The sequence below is a fragment of the Giraffa tippelskirchi genome, chromosome 9 (assembly GCF_054371585.1).
Source record: "Giraffa tippelskirchi isolate mGirTip1 chromosome 9, T2T-mGirTip1v1.2.pri, whole genome shotgun sequence".
NCBI classification, from domain to species: Eukaryota; Metazoa; Chordata; class Mammalia; order Artiodactyla; family Giraffidae; genus Giraffa; species Giraffa tippelskirchi.
This window is the reverse complement of record NC_137283.1, coordinates 51034957-51055807: the sequence shown is the minus strand read 5'-3', so window position 1 is coordinate 51055807 and position 20851 is coordinate 51034957. Positions and strand designations below refer to the sequence as shown.

At 49.1% G+C, this 20851-nt stretch overlaps 1 protein-coding gene across 3 annotated transcripts in view; it reads right to left on the bottom strand.

The window, feature by feature from the left end:
- Nucleotides 1–16784, bottom strand: part of LTF (lactotransferrin) — a 39376-nt gene extending 22592 nt beyond the window's left edge. For 2 of the 3 annotated variants that reach the window (XM_081525956.1, XM_081525957.1), the window contains exons 1-6: nucleotides 11389–11518; nucleotides 7387–7550; nucleotides 4380–4488; nucleotides 3898–4080; nucleotides 3420–3567; nucleotides 2418–2473 (exon numbers count right to left, since the gene is read on the bottom strand). In XM_081525956.1, coding sequence (XP_081382082.1) covers nucleotides 2418–2473; nucleotides 3420–3567; nucleotides 3898–4080; nucleotides 4380–4488; nucleotides 7387–7550; nucleotides 11389–11431 — 703 coding nt within the window. In that variant the 5' untranslated portion in view covers nucleotides 11432–11518. Of the gene's footprint in view, nucleotides 1–2417; nucleotides 2474–3419; nucleotides 3568–3897; nucleotides 4081–4379; nucleotides 4489–7386; nucleotides 7551–11388; nucleotides 11519–16289 lie in introns of those variants that run through there. The other variant, XM_081525958.1, reaches the window with a different exon arrangement.
- Nucleotides 16785–20851: the final 4067 nt, after the last annotated feature.

Genomic DNA, 20851 nt, shown 5'->3' with positions numbered 1-20851 from the left:
CTAACTCAATATAACAGAATATTTTTAAACTAATAGGTCAGACTCTTACATTTATCAGTTTATTCCATTCACAAAAGAATGGCTGAATGCCAAAGAAGCTAAAGACGTTCGTGACAAGAATGGATTAAGGAAAACAATGAGATCATCTTAATAGCTGCAGAGAAAAGTATTTATATATTCAACATCTATTTGCTTTTTTTCAGTTTTGGAAAACTGGTAATATAGAGAACTTGGCAAAGGTATTAAACTTGATAAATGCTAGTTATCAAAATATCTACAGCAAAATCATACTAAAAGAAGAAAATTTAAAGTCACTTCAAAATCAGGATCAAGGCAAAGATGTCATTTGTCACATTGCCAACACAATACCAGATGACCTGTATTTCACAATTTACTAAAGAAATGAGAGATATAAACACTGGAAGGGAAAAGACAAATTCTAATTACTGGAAAGATGATGTAATCACCTACATACAAAAGCCAGTGAAACTAAGAAAAAGCTAATAGAACTAACAAGAAAATCCAGCTAGGCAACACTACAAAAATCAAGTGTTACCTTCATTAGCAATAACAGAACAGAAACTAATACAGAATGTAATATACTATAATAGCAAGTAAAACCATCAAATAGCAGGTAACTGGCTGCAGGAGACATGGGCTCAATCCCTGAGTCAGGAAGATCCCCTGGAGGAGGAAATGGCAGCCCACTCCAGTATTCTTGCCTGGAGATCCCATGGACAGAGGAGCCTGGGGGATTACAGTCTATAGGGTTACAAAGAGTCAGACACGACTGAGTGACTGCAATTAGTTTCATTAAACAATGTAGAAAAAGAAAAATTCAGGAGGGAGCTCCCTGATGGTCTAGTAGTTAGGATTCAGTGCTTTCATTGTGGTGGCCTGGGTTCAATCCCTGGTTAGGGAACTGAGATCCCTCAAGCTGTGCTGTGCAACCAAAGTGAGACAAAAACAAACCACGCAGGAGACTAAGAGAAAACTGTTAAGTTCTATAAGTTCTATTAAAGAACCTAAAAAGAGGTGTGATCAAAAGGGAGACATCTATTATGATCCAGGGATTAGAAAATTTGGCATAAATAAATCAACTTTTCATGGATCAATTTAAATTCAATACAATTCTACTTAAACTATGATGCCTTAAGCAATCAAGAAAATAATTCTAAAATTTTAGTTAGAAAATAAACAGCAAACTGTTTGGGGAAGGTTCTCTCTTTTTCTCTCTCTCCCACTTCCACCTCCACAAGCTATTAAGAACCACTACAAACCAGAGGAATAAAAGCAGAAAAACACAAATAGACCAGTGATACAAAAAAGCTCAGAATCCATGATTATGAACAAGCTTTATGTATAAGTGGCTCCACATAGCAGTAGGAAAAGGGTAGAATTTTTTACAGTCATTATTATAAGGAAAATGGTCTCACTATAAAGGGAGAGAATGCTGAAGTGGAATCCATATCTAATTTCCTAGGTAGAGTACATATGAACAAACAAGACTGTGTTAAGGAGGCGAGTCTATAAATTGCACTGTAGAAAATCTTTATGATTTGGATGGAAAATGGCATCTTTAAAAGACCCCAAAACATATGCCAGCAGGGCAAAAGTGACCGGTTTGACTTTATCAATATCAAGGACTTCTGTTCAACAAACCTGTTACTGACAGATTTTTTTTGTTGAATGAGAAGAAATTTTCCTAACACTCAGAACCAACCATAGCTAGTTATCTAGAGAGGAGGAATGCCTCACCTTGAATCAAAATCATAAAGAAACAGGCATGAAAATCAATAGAAAGATAGTCAAAGGTGAAAAAAGGAAGAAAGGGAAGCCCAAACTACCAGCAAATATATTGAGATGATCAAACTCACTAGATGCCAGAGAAATGCAAGATAAACCAACAGTGATGTATCTACTGCTTTACAACCGTAGATAATAAATGTAATATGTGCTCTCCATGGAGCATTTCTCATCTGTTAGAACCACTGAACCAGACAAGTATAGCACAACAACAAGGATAATTCTCTAAAACAGAATGCTGAGTGGAAAACCTTGATCACATCATAATCAATAACGATCAATAAAGCTTCTGTGAGCTTAGAATCCAGAAACACAGACCAGCACTACACATTTTGCAAGACCACATCTATCTCAGAGGACATGTGTCAGATACCTTGACATGGGTGTCTCTGATGCAGAAGAGAAAGACAGTGGGCAAGGGAGTTTCAAAGAAAATTGATTGCTTAAAATATGAAATCACATAAAAACAAGAGCTGTGCTCTGCAGAGAACTTTGATAATCATGTTCCAGGAAGTGAGGAGTCAAATTAGCTCACTACTTGGAATTACAATGAAATAAAAGGAAAGAAAAGCAAAGGAGATAGTACCCGTGGCTCCTCTCCCTCCTCTTACCAAACACTGTCGTCTCCTTGACAAAAGCCACATCTCCAGCCCCGTCCTGCAGACACCTGTGGGATGAGAAAGCACCAGAAGAGTCAGCACAGAGTGGGCGGCCCGGCTTGTTCCTCATGCCTGCCTGTGGATCGGGGCCCTGGGGCTTGTCTTCTGTGGGCTCCTGACCTGCAGAGGACAGGGCTCTGAAGCTCTGGGGCCCCCACTGGGTAGGCATCAGGGGCCACCTGCAGATAGATTCTGAGGAAGAAAGAACCAGAGGGTGCTGGCTAGAGGCCCCCACTTTCCCCCTTAAGGGTTGATTGAGAGGGCAAAACTTTGACTTTCTATGTAAAAGAGTTCCCAAGCCTCTGCAGCAGAGGGTAAAAGCAGTACCTCTTGCCACATGGTTTTTTTCCCTCCCAGGGCTAAGTAACAAATGTACCCTGAGCAGCAGAGAATCGGGGAGGCCTCCCCCACCACCACAAAATGCCTGAGTCCGAGAGGCAGATGGGGGAAGAGGAGAAACATCAGTTTCAGCACGAGGCTGGGGTGGAGGAGAGAGCTCCCCAGTGAAGCAGAGATCACTACCTCCTGGGGAGAGGGAACAGGCTGTCCGGCTGCCTGGCCAGGAGTCTGGGGCCGGTCTGCTCATGACAAGACTCCTTCAGGCCCTCTGTAGTTAGGGAGGGGACAGCAGTCAGCAGGAGGAGCCCAGGACCGCAGAGGGTCAAAGCCAGATTCAGGGATCTCTGGGGAGGGAGGAGGAGGTGCTGATGAGGTGACTGCTCTCTGGGCTGGTGCGGAGGTGAGGGTGCACCTGGGTGGGGCTGGGGGACTGGAGGAGATCATGCACTTGGCAGAGCCAGCACCTTTTGCGGACTCAGTTTCTCTGCACAGCAGGAGAACCGGACCTCCTCGATGGTCCCCACTAGCTCACAGAGCTCTATCTGGGCCCAGAGAAAGAGCCTCCTAGCCCGAGGACACATGGGCGGCCAGGGAGAAGAGGACAGTCTCACTCACTTGAAGGCGCCAGAATAATCGAAATATGGTTCCCGGGAGGAGCAGGCACATTGGTTCTCCCCTGCCCCCTTGCACAGTTGACACAGGTTGGGGTACGCTGCTCTATCGACACAAGGAACACAGCTGGCAGAGAAGAATTTAGCCACAGCTGTTGAACAGACAGAAATGAACCAGGGTGTGAGCTCACCGGACCACAGCCAGTGGCACCCCCAGTGTTCCCTCCCCCACCTCCACCTGACAGCCTTTGCAAAGCCAGGAGCTCAGAAGATGTACATTGGCTGAGACTAGACTCAGCTACCACCTCCCAGGGCTGCTGATACAGGAGACCCCACCCCTGCAGGCTTCACAGCAGTTAACCTCGCCCCTGCCTTGGATTCACCCCACATGCTCACCTGGGCCACCCTGAAGTGGCTTGTGTAGGTGCCACTGGAGTAGAGACCCCAGCCTGAGATCACCCCCAGAACCCCAGGCGTCTTACCTCCCTGGAGGGGCTCGAGTGACTCTTTCCAATTCAAGAACGGGCGAAGGACTCCCATAGGGATATTCCACCCAGCGGATCTGCCAAGGCCCGTGTGGCAGGACTTCCGACCTTGCAGCTGGTCCAGCTGAAAGTCGCTGCCCTTCTTCACGACGGCCACAGCATAATAGTGGGTTTGGGGAGCTGCAGAAAAGGCAGAGAGAATCAAGAAGTCTTAGTCTGGACCAGAGAGAAAGAGAAACAGCCCTCGCTGAATGAGCCCTTAGCGAGAAGGGGAATTCCTTCTGGTCACTGCAGCCCAGAGCCTCCTCTGCTTCCCCAGTGGGTCGGTGACCGGCCCAAAAAATAGCCCAGGGACATCATTTCCTGGACGTGTGACACTGTCTGAGACCTCAGCTCTGTGCCTTGTCCACTCTGATCCCAAAGAGCCCAGGGCCCAGGTCCAGGCCACTTCAACTTCTGGGTCCCCAGGGAGAACTCACAATTTTCCGTCCCGTAGATCTCTGCCGCTACTGGCCGCAGTTTGTAGGGGTCCAGGCCCGCCTCAAACACCATGCCACTATCCAGGGTCACAGCATCCGCCTTTTTTTCCTGAAAACACAGGCCAGACCAGCTTCAGGAGAAAACTTACCCTAAGCCAGGCAAGTGAACCTCAGGATGTCAGAAGGCTCCGTGGCTGGAAGGATCTTCCAGAGGGTCGGCTTCCAGTCACGTCCCACTCAGTTGCCGTGTGCGGTGGGATGAGCCCAGAGCCCCTCTTTTTGGGTAACGAGCTCCAGCCCCTTTGCTGTAACTCCTGAGGTCGCCAGGTGGCTGCTTTTTCACACAACATGCCTCAGATCACCCAGCGATGGCATCTTTCACTGTCTTTTATATTACAAGTTTTGGGGATGGACATGGACACACTGCTATATTTTAAGTGGATAACCAACAAGGACCTACTGCATAGCACAGGGAACTCTGCTCAATGTTATACAGCAGCCTGGATGGGAGGAGTTTGGGGGAGAGTGGATCCCTGTATATATATGGCTGAGTCCCTTTGCTGTTCACCTGAAACTATCACAACATGGTTAATCAGCTATATTCCAATACAAAATTAAAAGTTCGGTAAAAACAAAAAGTTCTAGATGCTTCCTCCCCTGTTTTTGCCCTAAATTTCAAGTTCTTATTTATTGAATAGAAATTTTAACTATTAATATATCTTAAAGTTATCATCATAAACCACATTCATCCTCTTTGGCATATTACTTCACCTATGCTTACTTATTTCTCATATTTCTGGTAGAAATAATATTTTCTGGACTGCTTTATTCATCTAAAACTGCCTATATTTTCTCCTGCAGCAGCTTTATTGATTGTATTGACTTCATGATATTTTATCATAATGTGGCTGTTTCATAATTTATCAAGCTAAATTTGAAATATTCCCTCCAACGTTCACCACTTGGGTTCCTTATAACTTTTTGCTGTTTAAAGTATACTTTCATAGACAGCTTTGTCCTCTTAGCTTTTTTCCCTTCTGATGACCTGTTGCCTTGGGATAGGCATCTGAGGGTGGGATTACCCAGACAATGGGCATTTTGTCTTCAAAGCCTTGGCCACCATTGCCATCCTGCTTTCCAGACGATTCCTTTCCAATGTGGAATGCCACCTACCGTAAGGAACAGTTTCACTATAGAACCACCAGTGGGAGAGGCTTTCATTTTATTAAGTGCTATCACTTAGAAAATTCAAGTGCTAACAAATTGCTTAGATTTGTATGTCTTGATTATTATGGGGAACATTTCATAATGTTTTTATTAATACTACCTCCATCTCCCCATATTGTTTTTCTTATGTGATCCTACATTTCTTACCAACTGAATTAGTTCTTTGTAGAATACAGTCACTTGTCAGAGATGGTGCATATTCACTCCAGTGCTTTCTAAATTTTTTTTTTAATTGGAGGATAATTGCTTTACACTGCTGTCAAATGTTTTGCTTAAATGTTTTTAATGGCTATAAATTAAATTTTTTCATCATTCATTTTACTTCACGATCTAGTTCATTGCTTTTTTAAAAGCTAAGAGACTTCTCTTCCCTCTACATTTCTGCTAATGAATCTACCTCTCTAGGTTTTCAATAATACACATTTTATTTTTAAGCATTTAATCTATCTCTATTTTGGTGTCTTGTATGTAGTTGTTGTTGTTCAGTCACTCAGTTGTGTCCAACTCTTTGTGACCCCATCAACTGTAGCCCACCAGCCTCCTCTGCCCATGGGATTTCCCAGGCAAGAATACTGGAGTAGGTTGCCATTTCCTTCTCCAGGGGATCTTCCTGACCTAGCAATTGAATCCACATCTTCTGCATTGGTAGATGGATTCTTTACCGCAGAATCACCAGGGAAGTCTGTGGTATGTAGTACTGATTTCAAATGGGGCTCTTATGAAAAAGGCAGATGTAAAATAAATAAATAAATAGGCAGATTTTGAGGTCTTATTCACAGATATGGAACAAGTTAGAATAGGGCCTACAAATCTGCATTTTAAGCCATCAGGAAATGCTGGTGCTGTTTGTCCACAGGCCATAGTTCTAAAATAACAGTCTAAAATATTATTCAAACTAGATTTTTTCCCTTAAGTACTGTTCCAATAACCCTAGATATTAATAGGAACTTCACACATTACGTACTTTGTGCTAAAGTCACATACACATTACCATGGCACATGGCAGACACACAACATACTTGTCAAACAAATGAATAAAAACGATTGCAGTAGATTTTACATCTGAAAAAAACAAAAGGAATCTGAAATTATCCACAAGTCATGACTCCCTGTCCTTTCTCTCTCTGCTAACGTCTTAGACAAGTGTCTTTCCAGTGCTCTGTGGCCTGGCAGGCCGTCCCCCAGCATGTGATGTGCTGACTATGATGGGCTCAGCTTTTTTCTCTGCAAGTTCAGAGGTAATCTCTCCGGAGATTTTATCTTTTCGAGTCACCTTGACTTTTGCCAGTGTTACATATTCATCCAATACAACTGCTTCTGTGACATTGTTGCATGGTAGTGGTGGGTTAGTCACTCAGTCGTGTCCAACTCTTTGCAACAACATGGACTATAGCCCACCAGGCTCCTCTGTCCATGGGATTCTCCAGGCAAGAAATCTGGAATGGGTTGCCATTTCCTTCTCCAGGGGAGCTTCCCAACCTAGGGATCGAACCCAAGTCTCCTGCATTGCAGGCAGATTCTTTACCATATGAGCCACCATCATTGCACCGTCATTATTCACAATTTGTGTGACGATCCCAGTTTCCCTACACATGGTTTTCAAATGTTAGAATGGTAATGTCTGCTTTCAAAATAGCGTTGTGTCCTAGGAGAGAGGACAGCTCTCAGCTTACAGGCGCTCAGTAAGAAGAGCAGAGGGGGCAGGACGAGCACATTTTCCATGGCATTTGGATCCTTTCCCTTTCGGTCTGGTCCCACCCAACCCACAGGCTAGACTCACCGCAATGGCCCGGATACATCCCAAGGCAAAGGTCCTCCTCACACAGGTGACCGAGGGAGTACCCAGCTTCTTCATCCTCCACCGCCATCGGGAGCATTTGAACCACTCCGGTTGTGAGATGGCACACCATCGAACGTTTTTCCTCGGGGCAGCCAGACACAGTCCTAGGAGAAAGAGGCCAAAGAGTGAGGGCTCTATCACCGTCCGTGGAAGAGATGGCCTTGCCCTCTTAAGGAGTGGCCCTCTCCTTCCCTCTCCATTCTGTGGCTAAGTTAGGCCACTCCCCTCCAATGGAGGTGTTTCGCTAGCCTCATGACCACTCCATGCTCGCCAGAGGGCTGTGACCCTCAACAAATTTGAGGAGATGATCAGAGCCTCTGGAATCGTTTCCCTCCTCTGACTGACATACTTCCTACCCCTGACAAAAAACCAGCAATGCTCCCTTGCATCAGCTTCTTCCACCTGCTTTGTTCCCCTGGAACCTATGAGGTAGGCAGGGGAGGAAGTATTGCATCTGTCTTTCTAGTGTGTAGCTGACTCTTGAGGATGGCTGAGTGACAGTCTGCTCAGCAGTGGCAACATCCATCCTGGAATCTGGGTCCCTCTAGGTTGTTGAGGCTTCAGGCATCTCCCCAGAGGATGCCAAGGGAATGAAGGAAAATAGACCCCATCCCTTGTCGGGAGCTGAGCTGCAGTAGGTGTTATACCAAATGGGTGAGTGTGCCTGAGTTACACCATTCACCACTGCACCAAAGAGAGGACTCTCACGGAGGGATGGAAATGTTCTAAAATTGATTTACCGTGATGGTTGTACCACTTGGTAAAGTTACTAAAAACCGCTGAATTGTATACTTTGATTAGGTGAATTTTATGATAAGTAAAATATACATCAGTAAAATTGTTACAAAAAAAAAAAAAGAAAAAGCCTCTTGGTTGCAAAAGCCACTCCCCTTTTGGATGTGATTTGGTGGGGAAGGGGCTGCTTTCAGCTCTCTGCCACCTCCTATTCATAAGCACCCCTGCACACCCAGGCCCTCCAGGGTATTGAAACACCTGGCGAGGGTGTGGCTGCCACACCCTTCACCCACCAGCCACCATCCCAGGGAAATTTCTAGGGGTGTTATCTACCCTGGGAAGCCTTCCTGGATCTGTCCTGAAGTGAGAATCAGCACTATCCTCTTTAGCCACTGGGACCCAGCAGGGTTTCCTGGATGTCCTCTGTAAACACGGCACTGGGTGATATGCAGAGGAACGTGCAAGCAGATGGCAGCAGCCATCTCATTGGGAGAGGCAAAAAACCCCCAAAGATGCAACCAAGTATGATGAATGCTCTAGAAGAGAACAAGTGCCAAGCCAGGTGTGATGTCCCCATGACCTCAGCCAATAATTGGGGTGGGGAGGCAATCCAAGAAGTGGGAACAATGGGCCACGTGCACAGAGATGGTTGCAAGCCCGATCTGTGTCAGGTCTTTACTCAGCCAGCCCTTCATGTGTTCTTTTCCCCCTCGATGCACCCAATCCCTTTTTACTGAGAGCTTTGTTGATATCCACGTTTCCTAGGTGAGGAAACTGTGGCTTTAACTTATGGCTTGCCCAAGTTTTCACAACTAATAAGTTTGGATCTAGGATTTGAACCTAGGCAGTCAGCCACCAAGCCCCCTGCCAGTGTAGGCTGACTGGTTAGAGACAGGTTGCCGTGGAGATGTGGCTGGTAAAGGGCTTGGGGGCAGGTCATGGAAAGCCTCCAGTACCCATCCTAGAAAGTCTCTTTCAGAAGCAGTGGAGCAGCGACTCACAGGAGGGCAGGGACAGGTGAGCTGAAACCTGGAAACCAGGCAGAAAAGCGTCGAGAATGGAGAACACGGTAGAAATCGGGAGTTGGGGGTCTCCAGATGGAAGCTGGGGGTGCAGGGAGAGAGCAAAATGAAGCCCATGTGTCAAGCTGGAGGGAGGGCATGAGCAGGGGCAGGAATAGAGAACCAGGAGATGAGCTTGTCTGCTCCCTTGGGAAGGGTGAACCAGGAAACTAAAGCACCACTGGGAGGTTTTCTGAGACCCACAGCCCCCAGGCCCCCAAACACCAGCACTGGGTACAGAACGCAGCGCTCTGTCCCCCCTCCCCCACCCCACAGCTCCCAGCAGCCAACTCTGAGGCTGTGTGTCTCTCTCAAGACAAAATACTCCCCCAGGCAGGCCTGGGTTTGGCCCTTCCTGTATCCCCAGCCCTGCCCCTGATCTGTCTCAGTCACTCACATGCTGCCCACTTGAGCCTGGATGGCACCCTCCTGAAAGGACACATCCTCATATTCCTTCTGTGTGGACACACAGTGCCCCTCTCTCAAAGGCAGGGGCTGGGGTGGAGTTACTCTTCTCGCCCCACCCAGCCCCTTCCTGCCACGACACCCATGGGGAGCAGGGCAGGAACCCCTTAGGCCAGTGGCCGCTCCTTCCACTGGGTAGGACAAGGGATTCAGTGATACTTTGGGACGTTGGCCACCATCCCACGGACAGTAGGATTTAAACTGCAGACCTCAGTGGGGGTCAAGACAACCAAAGATTGAAGTGAAAATAGAACCCAGTGATGCAACGCTGAGCCAGATCCCAGACCACGGCCCATGACCACTTCTGGGAAAGCAAGGCTTCCTGCCCCTCCGGCCTCTCCCAGGTGGCCCCGACCCTGTGCTATAGGCCCAGCAGGCCATGCGTCAGGTTGAAGAAGGAAGGGTAGTCGTGAGCTGGTGGTCCTGGCCAGGTCCAGTCCTGCCTTAGAGAAGAGAGAAATAACCCACACCCCTGGGGAGGATGAGATGGTTGGATGGCATCACCGACTCAATGGACATGAGTTTGGGCAAACTCCCGGAGCTACCAAAGGACAGGGAAGCCTGGCGTGCTGCAGTCCATGGGATTGCAGAGAGTTAGACATGACTGAGTGACGGAACAGCAACATGGGAAAGAAAGTGGAGAAGGGGACCAGAAAAGATAGGGACAGGTTAGGGAGCAAAAGCTCACAGTTATCCTCTAACCACCTCTTTTCACCCAGGAAGCTCCCAGCCCAGGGTAGATGCCATGGGACAGAAGGAGGCTGCACTGAGCTGCTGGCAGGGCAAGCTGCAGGGGGTGACACCTGGGCTTTCACTTGAGCCCTGCACACACTCCGTCTCACCGCTGACACTCTCCAGCCCTTACGGCCACTGCCCTGGACCCTCCCCCTCCACTGCTGGAAGCCCGGCCCTCACATTTACATCACTAATGTCCAGCAGAGGTGAGTGTTTGAGTACTCCAGGAATCATTTCAGATACTTGGGGGGGTTCAGAACAAACAGTGGTTTACTCCCTTCTGCGTAGTCTCCTTCTAGTCCAGGCACATTACAAACCAGGCACCAGGCACTTCTCTCACCCTGTGACAGAAGGGTCCCAACAGCAGGGTCTGTGCCCCCCACCCCTGCCCCTTTGCAGTGGGTGGGAGGGCTTGTGTGCGCCTCTGTCTACCAGGGCAGGCGGCCCTGTGCCCTCCTCACAGCCCTCTGGGAAAAGTTTTGGGCCATTTTTCAGTGAAGCTGAGGTTCAGAAAGACTATGTCTCTTGCCCAAGTTACACAGTTCTTGCAGGAGCTGGGACCCCATCTGCAGTCTTCTTGTGCAAGTCACCCGCCCTCTCTGAATCTTATTACCACCCCCGCCTCCCTCTGTACACTCCTGTCACAGTGCTATGGCAGGACAGAAGGGACCGGGACCGGGAAAGACCCTTAGGGGAGCTCGGCAGCTCTCGGCAGGGACCCCGCCGGCTCCTTGGAGCCCAGCTCCGGTCTCCTCCCCAGGCGAGGGGGCGGGATCCGCTCCGCTCCCAGGCGCCTCCCCTGCGGCAGGTGCCCGTGCCAACCAGCCTGCTGTGGGGGACAAGGACGCCCACACGGCGAGGTGAGGGGACTGGGATGCTCCCACAGCGGGGCGTGGGGGCCGGGACATCTACCTGGAGGGGCATGCCCCCCCATACCTGCACTCACCAAGGGCTCCAAGGGACAGCAGGGCGGGGACGAAAAGCTTCATGTCTGGGGTCCTGGGGCGACTCCGGAACGAAGGTCTGCCACCTGCGCTCGCTCGCTCTGCTTCCCTTTATCCAGTGCTCGGGACCTCAGGAGGTCTGCCCCGCCCTGTGGTCCTATAAGCGCCCCAGGCCTCCCGCCTCCCCCCTCCCGAGGTCTGCTAGTTCCTAGAGGGGAAGAAGGGGGGGCGGGGAACAGAGGGAGCGGGAAAGGTGCCCGGGCGGGGCTTGGGCACACGGCAGAGGATACCCAACCCACACCCACCTCTCAAGTCCCCCAGTGCTGCCGCAGCCCCTCGGGAGTGGCAGTCCCTGCTCTGGTCTCAGTGCCTCCTGGAAAGCGGGACCCAGAGCAGAGGTCCTAAGGTGAATCTTTGTGAATCATCTTGACTGTACAGATGGCACCTAAAGTGCTTGGGAACCAGTTAGGGCAGACGGAGGCCCCTGCCTCTGCTCGCAGCAGCCAGCCTGGAGTTTTGAAAGAGGGTCCGCAGCCTGGCCCAGGGTCCACGGCAGCCTGGTGCAGCTGGCAGAGGCAATATGCTGCCCAGAGTCTGACCCAGGCTGCCCCTCCTGAGACGGCAATACAGCTCCCAGAAAACAGAACCAGAGGCCTCAGTGCCCAAAGGCTGTCTCTGGGTCCTCTCATTTGCCAATGAAAAGGATATCTTACCACTTGTTTAGTTTTGTTTTTTGGCAATATGAGGTGGGAGATAGGAACCTAATTTTGATAAATGTCCTATTTTATCCTCAATACACAGGCTGACCCTGTTTCAGGAAGCTGGTTTTCAATCCTAAAGCTAGAATTCTGCTCTGCATCCTTGAAATACACTCACTTGTAATACACTCCCAGCACAATGGCTCCCACGCAGGGGTCTCCAGCGCAGCCCTGCTTATCATTCACTGATTGCAAGCAAACTAAATGTCCATCAGAGGGTGGGGGCAGGACCTCCCTGGCAGTCCATTGGTTAAGACTCTGCACTTCCAATGCAGCATGTGCAGGTTCAAACCCACCTGGGGGAACTAAGATCCCATATGCTGTGAGGTCTGATCAAAAAGTTAAAAAAAGAAAAAAAAAAGCAGGGGATGTCACATGGAGCATGATGCTCTGGAACACACTGGGGGGCCCAGGGAGAAAGGGCTACCGTGCAAGTACTGATGAGCACTTAGCTCCAGGAGATACTAAGTGAAGAAGTCAAGTACCAACAGCGAGAGAAGTTCCCTCTGTGGGTTAGTCTGGACAGAATGTTATTCTGAAATCTGTCTGACCTGAAAAGCTGGTCTTGATTCTTTGCTTAGACTACTGGGTACAAAAAGGGTTTCCTGGAGCAGAGGGGTAATACCTCGGGAGGCAGCCCTGTTGAGGGTGGGCACACAGCGGGTGGCACTCAGCCATGGAGAAGCAGAACCAGCCCAAGTCTTGGAGGCCCTCAAGGAAGCTGTGGGGCCCCTCTGTCCTAGGCGTGGATCCTGCCAAGGCACATGAGTGGGGTCTGACTAGGGATCCCACTTGCTGGGCACAGAAGTGGGGTCCAAGTTTCAGTGGGAGAATTACCAGCCGGGTTTTGGGGTAACAGATCCAGGGTCTCTCGTGGTTTGGAAACACAGTGTTGCAACATTAAAAGTTGCTTTCATCAATAACTGCAATAAGCCATTACAAAAATAATGAAGTAACACAAAATTGACTAATTCTCAGGAGTGCTGAAGCATCTTTGTACCTAAATTAGCAACTTGGAAGGCTTGGTCATTCCATGATTATAAAAGAATTAAGATATGTCACAACCCAGGTCTGTATCTCCAAGTGCAAATTAGAAAAAGGATGGGTTGGGAGGTCAGATGCCTGCAGATTCTCTCATGTCTGTTACAGCTTTGTCAGGAACACAGAGAACCTGGGGCCACAACTGAGAGGTTGAGCTGAGGGATTGCCCTGGAGGCAAGATTGGGGTAAGCAAACTGTTTTCATGCTGTGTCTTCAGGGAATGGCCTAGCATCAGGCCAACAGAACAGCCCCCAAGGCCATCTGCAGCGGAAGCTGACAAAGGAGGTGGGTCTGCCCAGAAGACAGTGTTCCACTGATCCATTATCAACATTCATTCATTCACTCATCCAAGCCAGAACTGGTGGGTGCCAAGAGGGACATAGAGAAGAGAGGGTTCTGTCCTGGCCCTCAGGAGCTCATGGCACACTGGGGGTGGGGTAGGGTGGGCACAGAACACTGGGAAGAGGCAAGGCAGCATTAATAGAGTGAGTGAGGGAGCCGAAGGAGGGCCAATGGACCGGTTTGCATCATCAGGGGCCCATAAGGCTTTGAAGAAGAGCATTTGACCTAGGTGCCTGAAGGAAAGGGTACCTATTTACAAGGAGAATTTCAAGTAGAGGAAACAGCCAGGTAAAGGCTTGAGAACATGGATTCAGTGACCTCAGGGGACAACCAGAAGTTGCCCTAGGCTTTCCGACCAGGAACACTTATTGAAGAAGGATTCACAAAGTCATGTCCTCTATCCTGAGCTCCACGTCAGGTGTCTATCTGCCCCTTGCTGCATGTCCTACAGGCACTACAGTCAATGCATCAAAAATAGATCTCCTCTGCTCCCTCAAGCCCCACATTTCCTCTCATACCTCCTACCACTTCCCACCAAACGAAGAGTCTTGGAGTCATCCTAAAATCCTCTGGCAAACGAGCCCTATATGTGTGCTGGGCACTTAATGATTAACATTGGTTGAATGGATGGGTGAATGAGTGAGGAGGAGGGACAGGAGAACAGCAAAAGATCCTGTTTGTAATGGGTCAAAAGTGAAAGAAAATGAGGGCGAGGGCTGGCTATGGCAGTCGCCCCAGAGCCCTTGTGCCTAGAGTCATCAGTTTACCCATTAGTTCAACATCCATCTATGGAGCACCTCTGATGTGCCAGGAGCTGGGCCAGATCTCAAAGAGTTTGCAGGGAAGTAGGATGCAGGTTTCCAGATCCTGAAATAGGGGCACAGCATGAATATAAGGAAGATAAAAAAGGTGACTGTGGTACAAACCCCTGTGTTACGGCAGGAGCTGGTGTTTAACAGGGCTTTCCAGGGGACATGAGTGGTAGAGAATCCACCTGCCAATGCAGGAGACGCAAGAGACGCGGCCTGTGAGGGAAGCTCTTCCCCCAGGACCCACCCTCTCTCCACGCCTGAAATTCACACAGCAACCCTCTGCCATCCAAGCTAAGCCCTCCCCACAGATGGGCAGTAAACCCCACACCCTGCCCTCTCTAGGGTTCTCCAGCTTCAACCCTCAAGAGGAGTATTGGAAAGAAATGACGGATCAGGGCAGAACCAGCTTCACATGGAATATAGGAAAACAGGAATTCCCAACACATCCACTCAGTGGGGGCTCCAGCCTAATTGACAGGAGACCCAGGCCTTGCTTCCTGCCCCTATTAGTGGTGTGAGGTCACTGGCTTGGTAGAGAGCCACTTGTTAAATATTGAGGGCTGTCATGGTGGGTTCCAAACCACTGGTAGCTGGGAATCAGTCAAGGTAGGAATATTTATACCATGGAAATTAGCAAATTCTAGACGTCAGGTCATTTTTCCCTCCAAGAGAGCCAGTTGACAGCACACCTCTGCCTGTGCTTGTCATTATTTGGAGGAATGTAGCGCCCATGGCTATGAAGGGTTTGGGGGCAGGGAGGAGTGTCATCCTAGAAAGGAGAAGATAATAGTCCTTAGCAGTTAGATGGCCCTTTCTCCTCCAAACAGAGCTGTCAGTCACCTTGTCTCCTGTGACTCTAACAGAAACTCTCTGAGTTAAGAAAGTCACTGTTCTGCTCTAAAATGAGGGAGGCTCGCCTGTGATCACGCAGTGAGTGAAAGACAGAGACCAAATTGCTAACCCTGAGTCTCCCATTAGGCCCACGGCCAGGCACGCTGTCTACCACCCGGCCAGAACTTTCTGAGAGCTCTGGATGCGAGACCAGGGCCTAGCGATGGCCTCTGCCCTCGATCTCAGTGGTGGTACTGGACCCTCCTGTGGACCATGAGTTTGGGTAGGCTCCAGGAATTGGTGATGGACAGGGAAACCTGGCGTGCTGCAGTCCATGGGGTTGCAAAGAGTCGGACACGACTGAGTGACTGAACTGAACTGTGGACCAGGCACGGTCAGCCCCTTCACACATCAGCTAAGCTTCACGGAAGCACTGTGATTGCCTCATTGGCCTTCCTTCCAGATGTGGGGACTCAGGCAAAGCAGCTAGCTCATCTGCCATCCAGCTAGAAATCTGTCACCAATCCCTGACCCCTGCCCCATGACCTCTTAATGGTTTGATCGTTCCTGTGCTGACCACCTTGAAGAGAGAGAAGAAAGTAAGCAAGAATGAGCAAGAGATGGATGGAGAGCTCCCTGCTTTCCGGACAGTGCGATGACCGAAATTTCAGATCAAGGTCTTCGCACTGGGCCCTTGCACAGAGCCCAAGGTCCCTAGGAGCCTTCAGATGTGCCTGTGGGGGTTGGGAGGTCATCAGGAGGGAGAGGGAGCTCAGAAGGGCAGTGGGCAGGAAAACCGGGCCTCTGTTAACTAATACGTCGTGTTGCCAACTGTTGCCCAATTTACAAAGAACCCACAGAGACAAAGAGTTTCTATTTCCGTGCACAGACCTCTTCCTCCTCCTCCCTGCCCCTAGTCATAATCAGGACCCTCGGCCGCCGTGGACCCTCTCCTCTCAGGGCCAAGCTCTCCCGGGGTGGGCACCCCACAGACCTGCTGAACAACAGTCTCCCCAGCAGTCAAAGGGGCAGTAGAAACACTCCAGGTTTACCCAGCCACAAGGTTTCAATTTTGGCATCCCACATCCCTGGCAGCAATCGGATTCCATAAACACCTACCTGTGGCATTCACTGAGGTGAGAATGTGCAGCAAGCCAGGCCCAGGGAGAGTCTTCCAGGAAGGTGCCAGTCAAGGGCAGCCTGGAGGACAGTGGGGGCTGGTCCCCAGCCAGCTATACAAATTTCTTCCCAGAAGGAATGAGCCCTTTGCCCAGGGAAACCCCCAAGCAGGAAGCACCTGAGCCCTGGGGGCCCTTCTGCTGCCCCTCCCCAGGGCTGCATCCAGGCAGGGAGGGGGCCTGCTCTGTGGCCTTGAGCATCTCATCTCAGTTGGCTGGAGGCCTCTGTGTCTGCTGCCTGCACCCCATGGAGAGAGGTTAAGATGACCTTCACCGAGAAGGAGCTGGAGACGCACACTCAGAGGAGTGAGGAACCACTGTGATCCTCCATCCCCAGCTCCTCCAGGCTGGGAGTGCCCAGATCCCAGACCACTGCTCCACGCAGGCTTCCCTTCCTTATCCCTCCGTTCATCTCTTCCCTGGACAGCCTGGCATGCTGGAGGGCATGGGGGAGATGTGGTTAGAAACTCAAGAGGTGGGTTGGACATGGGGTTCCCACCTGCTCCAGCCTAAACTGCCACCTGGACCTGGGCCATCTCTCAACCTGCCTAAGCCTCAGTTTCCCCAGGTGTTAAGAAAAAGGGACACAGATAATATCAGCTCCTGAAGTGGGCAGAGTTCAGACCTGATGTTTGAGATGTTTACACAGGCTCAGTACAGGCAAGCTATTGTTCATATTTACAGACACTCAGGAGCCCTGGCCATGTGAGGCCTGGCTAAGCAGAGGGTAACAAGGGAAGCAGAAATGGCCTCTGGGGGCACCTGGCCCAGCGGGAGGGGCTGTGTGTGCTGAGAGGTGCACACACAGGTGTCGCAGGAAGCCTTGACAGACACGGGAACAGCCCGCCTAGGGTGCCCCCAGGTGCCCCATTTTCTAGAGTGTTCAGTCCTACCCTGCCCTGCTCTCTGGCCCCTTCTCCGTGTCTCTGTCTCTAACCCCTGCCTCCTCTCCTCCCCCTCTCACTTTCTGTCTCTCTCTCCTTGGCTTCTTTCTCCATGTCTAGCTGTGTCTCTTGCTCCTTCCCTCCTGAAACACACGTCTGCATTTGTCCTGGATTCCCTGCTGCCTGGATCCTGCTGCGACCCTGGCTGAGCTTCCTTCTACCCCAGTCATTGCAATTACTAACTCATCTCTGGCACCCCCACCCCACCTCCCCGATGCTGAGCTCTAGGGGAAAGGGTCTGTGGCTGCAACCAGAAGTAGAACTAGCACAAACCCGGGGCCCTTCAGGAGCTGCTTGCCTGAGAGCTGTGGCCTTTATCCTACAAGCGTGTCTTACTCCGGAAATGACACACTCCCAAGGTCGCTCCGCAGGCACCAGCCCAAGGTTCCCTCTGTGCATCCCTCACTCATCCTTAACCTCCAGTGTGTTCACACTGAGCCTGAGCGGATGGGTGGGGGGAGGGATAGCAAGATGCCTCCTCTTTGTCACCCACCGAGACTGATCGTGACTCTGAGCAAAATCTTCCTTCAGTGAGAATTAATTTCCAAAAAATGCATTTGAGAAAAGACTCTTAAAGTTCAGCCACCTGGTGGCCCTCTTGAAAAGAGAGCTGACCCCCTGGAGCTATGGTGTTTGTGGGGGATTTGGAGGAATCTGAGGGGAGGGGTCTGGGGGCCAGGAGAGCAAGGGCTCTGAACCAATAGCAGTGTTGCCCATGGTGGCCCCATTTGTAAAGGACACTCAGCGATCAAAGGGCTTCTCTGCTTGTCTTTCCTGCCCCTTCTCTATACACATCCCTTCCCCATTGTCTTCTCTTCACTCCAGTCTGGCAAGGCTGGGCTCAGGTTCTCAGTCTCACGGGGTTAAAATACTTGTGTGTGTTTTGATTCCCCTTCTCCTTCACCCATAACGTGCGATCTAGGGCTCAACTGCACCCGGGCTTTCTTCATTCTGCCCTTGTGCCCACACATTCCTTTCTATCCCATGGTCACAAGATGGCCCTGGGCTCCTGACCTCTCCCCTGCCTCTCGACTTCCTGCTGCAGTCTGTCCCGGAAGTAATCAATCTTTCAGAAGCACAGAGCTAATAGCGATCCCAAGGCATCTCTGCTTGACCCTGTTTCCTGTCCCTGCACTCTGTCCCTGAAGAATCTCATCCTTCTTCCCCCTTGGGATGTGCTGAAACCTCCCAGAACCGTACTGCCCACCCAGATCTCATCTCAGCCGTGACCCAGACCACTCTGTCTGAAGTCCTACCAGAACCCCAAAGCAGCATACGCAGCTTCCAGTGCTGGACCACAATGTAGTAGACACATCTCTCCCTATCCCCGCCTCCAACCCCCGCTAATACAGCTTAAACCCTAGAAATGATAGAAACAGTGGCTTAAACAGCACAAATGAATCATCTCATAGTTGTAAAAGCAGAGGCTGAAGTCAGACTCAGAGGCTACAGGATACCTGGCTGTGCTCCTCCTGGAGGCCCCAGGGAGCCTGCAGCCTGGCTTTTCCCAGCTTCTAGAGGCTGACTGTATTCGGTGCACCTTGGCCCTGTCTCACTCCCCCTTCTGTTTCCATCATCATAGCCCAGTCTCTCACTCTGACTCTCCTGCCTCTGTCTTATAAAAACCCTTGTGATGACATTGGGCCCACTGGGTAAAAAACATCTCAAGATCTATAATTTAATCATATCTGCAAAGTCACGTAAGGTAACATATTTACAGGTTTCTAAGAGTTAGGACGTGTACATCTTTGGGGTTCATACTCAACCTATCAGACCAGTATATATTGATAAACTGTGTGTATGAGATAATACCTAGAGCAACCACTAGGTAAACTATACAAAGAGATACACTCAAAAACACTACAGATAAATCAAGATGGAATTCTAAAAAATGTTTAGACAACCTACGAGATATTGGGTGAAAGAAAACAGTGAAAATGTCAAAACAGGGAAACCAAACAAAAAGCAAAAATAAAATGACAGGCTTAACTCTAATATATCAATAATTACATCAAATATAAATAGTTTAACTATCCCAATTAAGAGGCTTCCCTGGTGGCTCAGACGTTAAGAATCTGTCTGCAATGCAGGAGACCAGGGTTCGATCCCTGGGTTAGGAAGATCTCCTGGAGAAGGAAATGGCAACCCACTCCAGTATTCTTGCCTGGGAAATCTCATAGACAGAGGAGCCTGGCAGGCTACAGTCCACAGGGTCGCAAAGAGCTGAACACGACTGAGCAACTAACACACACACATCCCAATTAAAAGACTGAGATTGGAAGAGTGCTTTAAAAAAAATAATCTTGCATTGACTGCTTACAAGAAACTCACTAAACTATATAACAACATAGCTAGGTTGAAAGTGAAAGCATGGAAAAAATATATACCATGTAAACAGTACCAACAAAAAAAGAAAGCAAGTGTAGCTATATTAATATCAGATAAAGTCAAATCAGAACAAAGAACATTATTACAGGCAGCAAGAAATATTACATAATGATGACTCTACACATCAAGACATTACAACAATCCTAAATGTGTATGCACCAAAAACCAGAGCTCTAGAAATGAAAAGAGAGGGACTTCTCCAGTGGTCCAGTGGCTAAGACTCTGCACTCCCAATGCAGGGGGCCCAGGTTTGATCCTTGGTCAGGGAACTAGATCCCACATGCTTCAACTAAAGATCCTGCATGTTGCACCAAAAACCCAGCACAAACAAATAAATATTAAAAAAAAAAAAAAGAAAGAAATGAAAAGAGAAACAGATAAATTTATAATTATAGTCAGAAGCATCAAACTCCTCTTTCAACAACTGATAGAACAAGGAGACAGCAAATCAGCACTGTGTAAGGACCAACACAACAGCACCATCAACGAAGATCTAATCAACATTTGTGGAACACTGCCCAACAGCAGAATACACATTCTCCTTAAGTACCCACAGAGTATTTACCAAGACAGACTACATCCTGGAACCCAAACCAAACCTCAACCCATTTAAAAGAATTTAAATTGTACAAAATGTGTTTGATCACAACTAAATCAAACTAGAAATCAAGAACAAAGAGATAGGAACACCTTCAAACACTCGGAAACCTAGCATCATACTTCTACATAATCAACTGGTCAAAGAGTCAAAAATGGGGAGCATGAGTTCCTCCCAAACAACAATGAAGTCATGACTCTGAATAAGAACCCAGTTAGTTTTAAAACAAGCAGACAAGCCAAGTTTTTGAGTAACACAAATGTGTATGTTCAGATATAGGGGGAAACACACACACACACAGAGAATAAGAACCCATTATTAATTGGGGAACATCCCCCCCATGAAATGAAATCACTTTCTCTGGCTCTCACCGCCCCCATATCTCTCCCTCCCCTTCTCATACTGCCCTGCAAAGGGCTACCTTTGAATCACATGGCTCTTTTGATCTGGCTACAGTCAACTAACTTAAACTGTGGCTCACTTACTCAAGCTGGCCGAGTACTCTTTTATTTAAACTTAAAAAAAAAAAAAAAATCTCTCTCATACAGAAAAGTGTAAAAACATAAATGTACA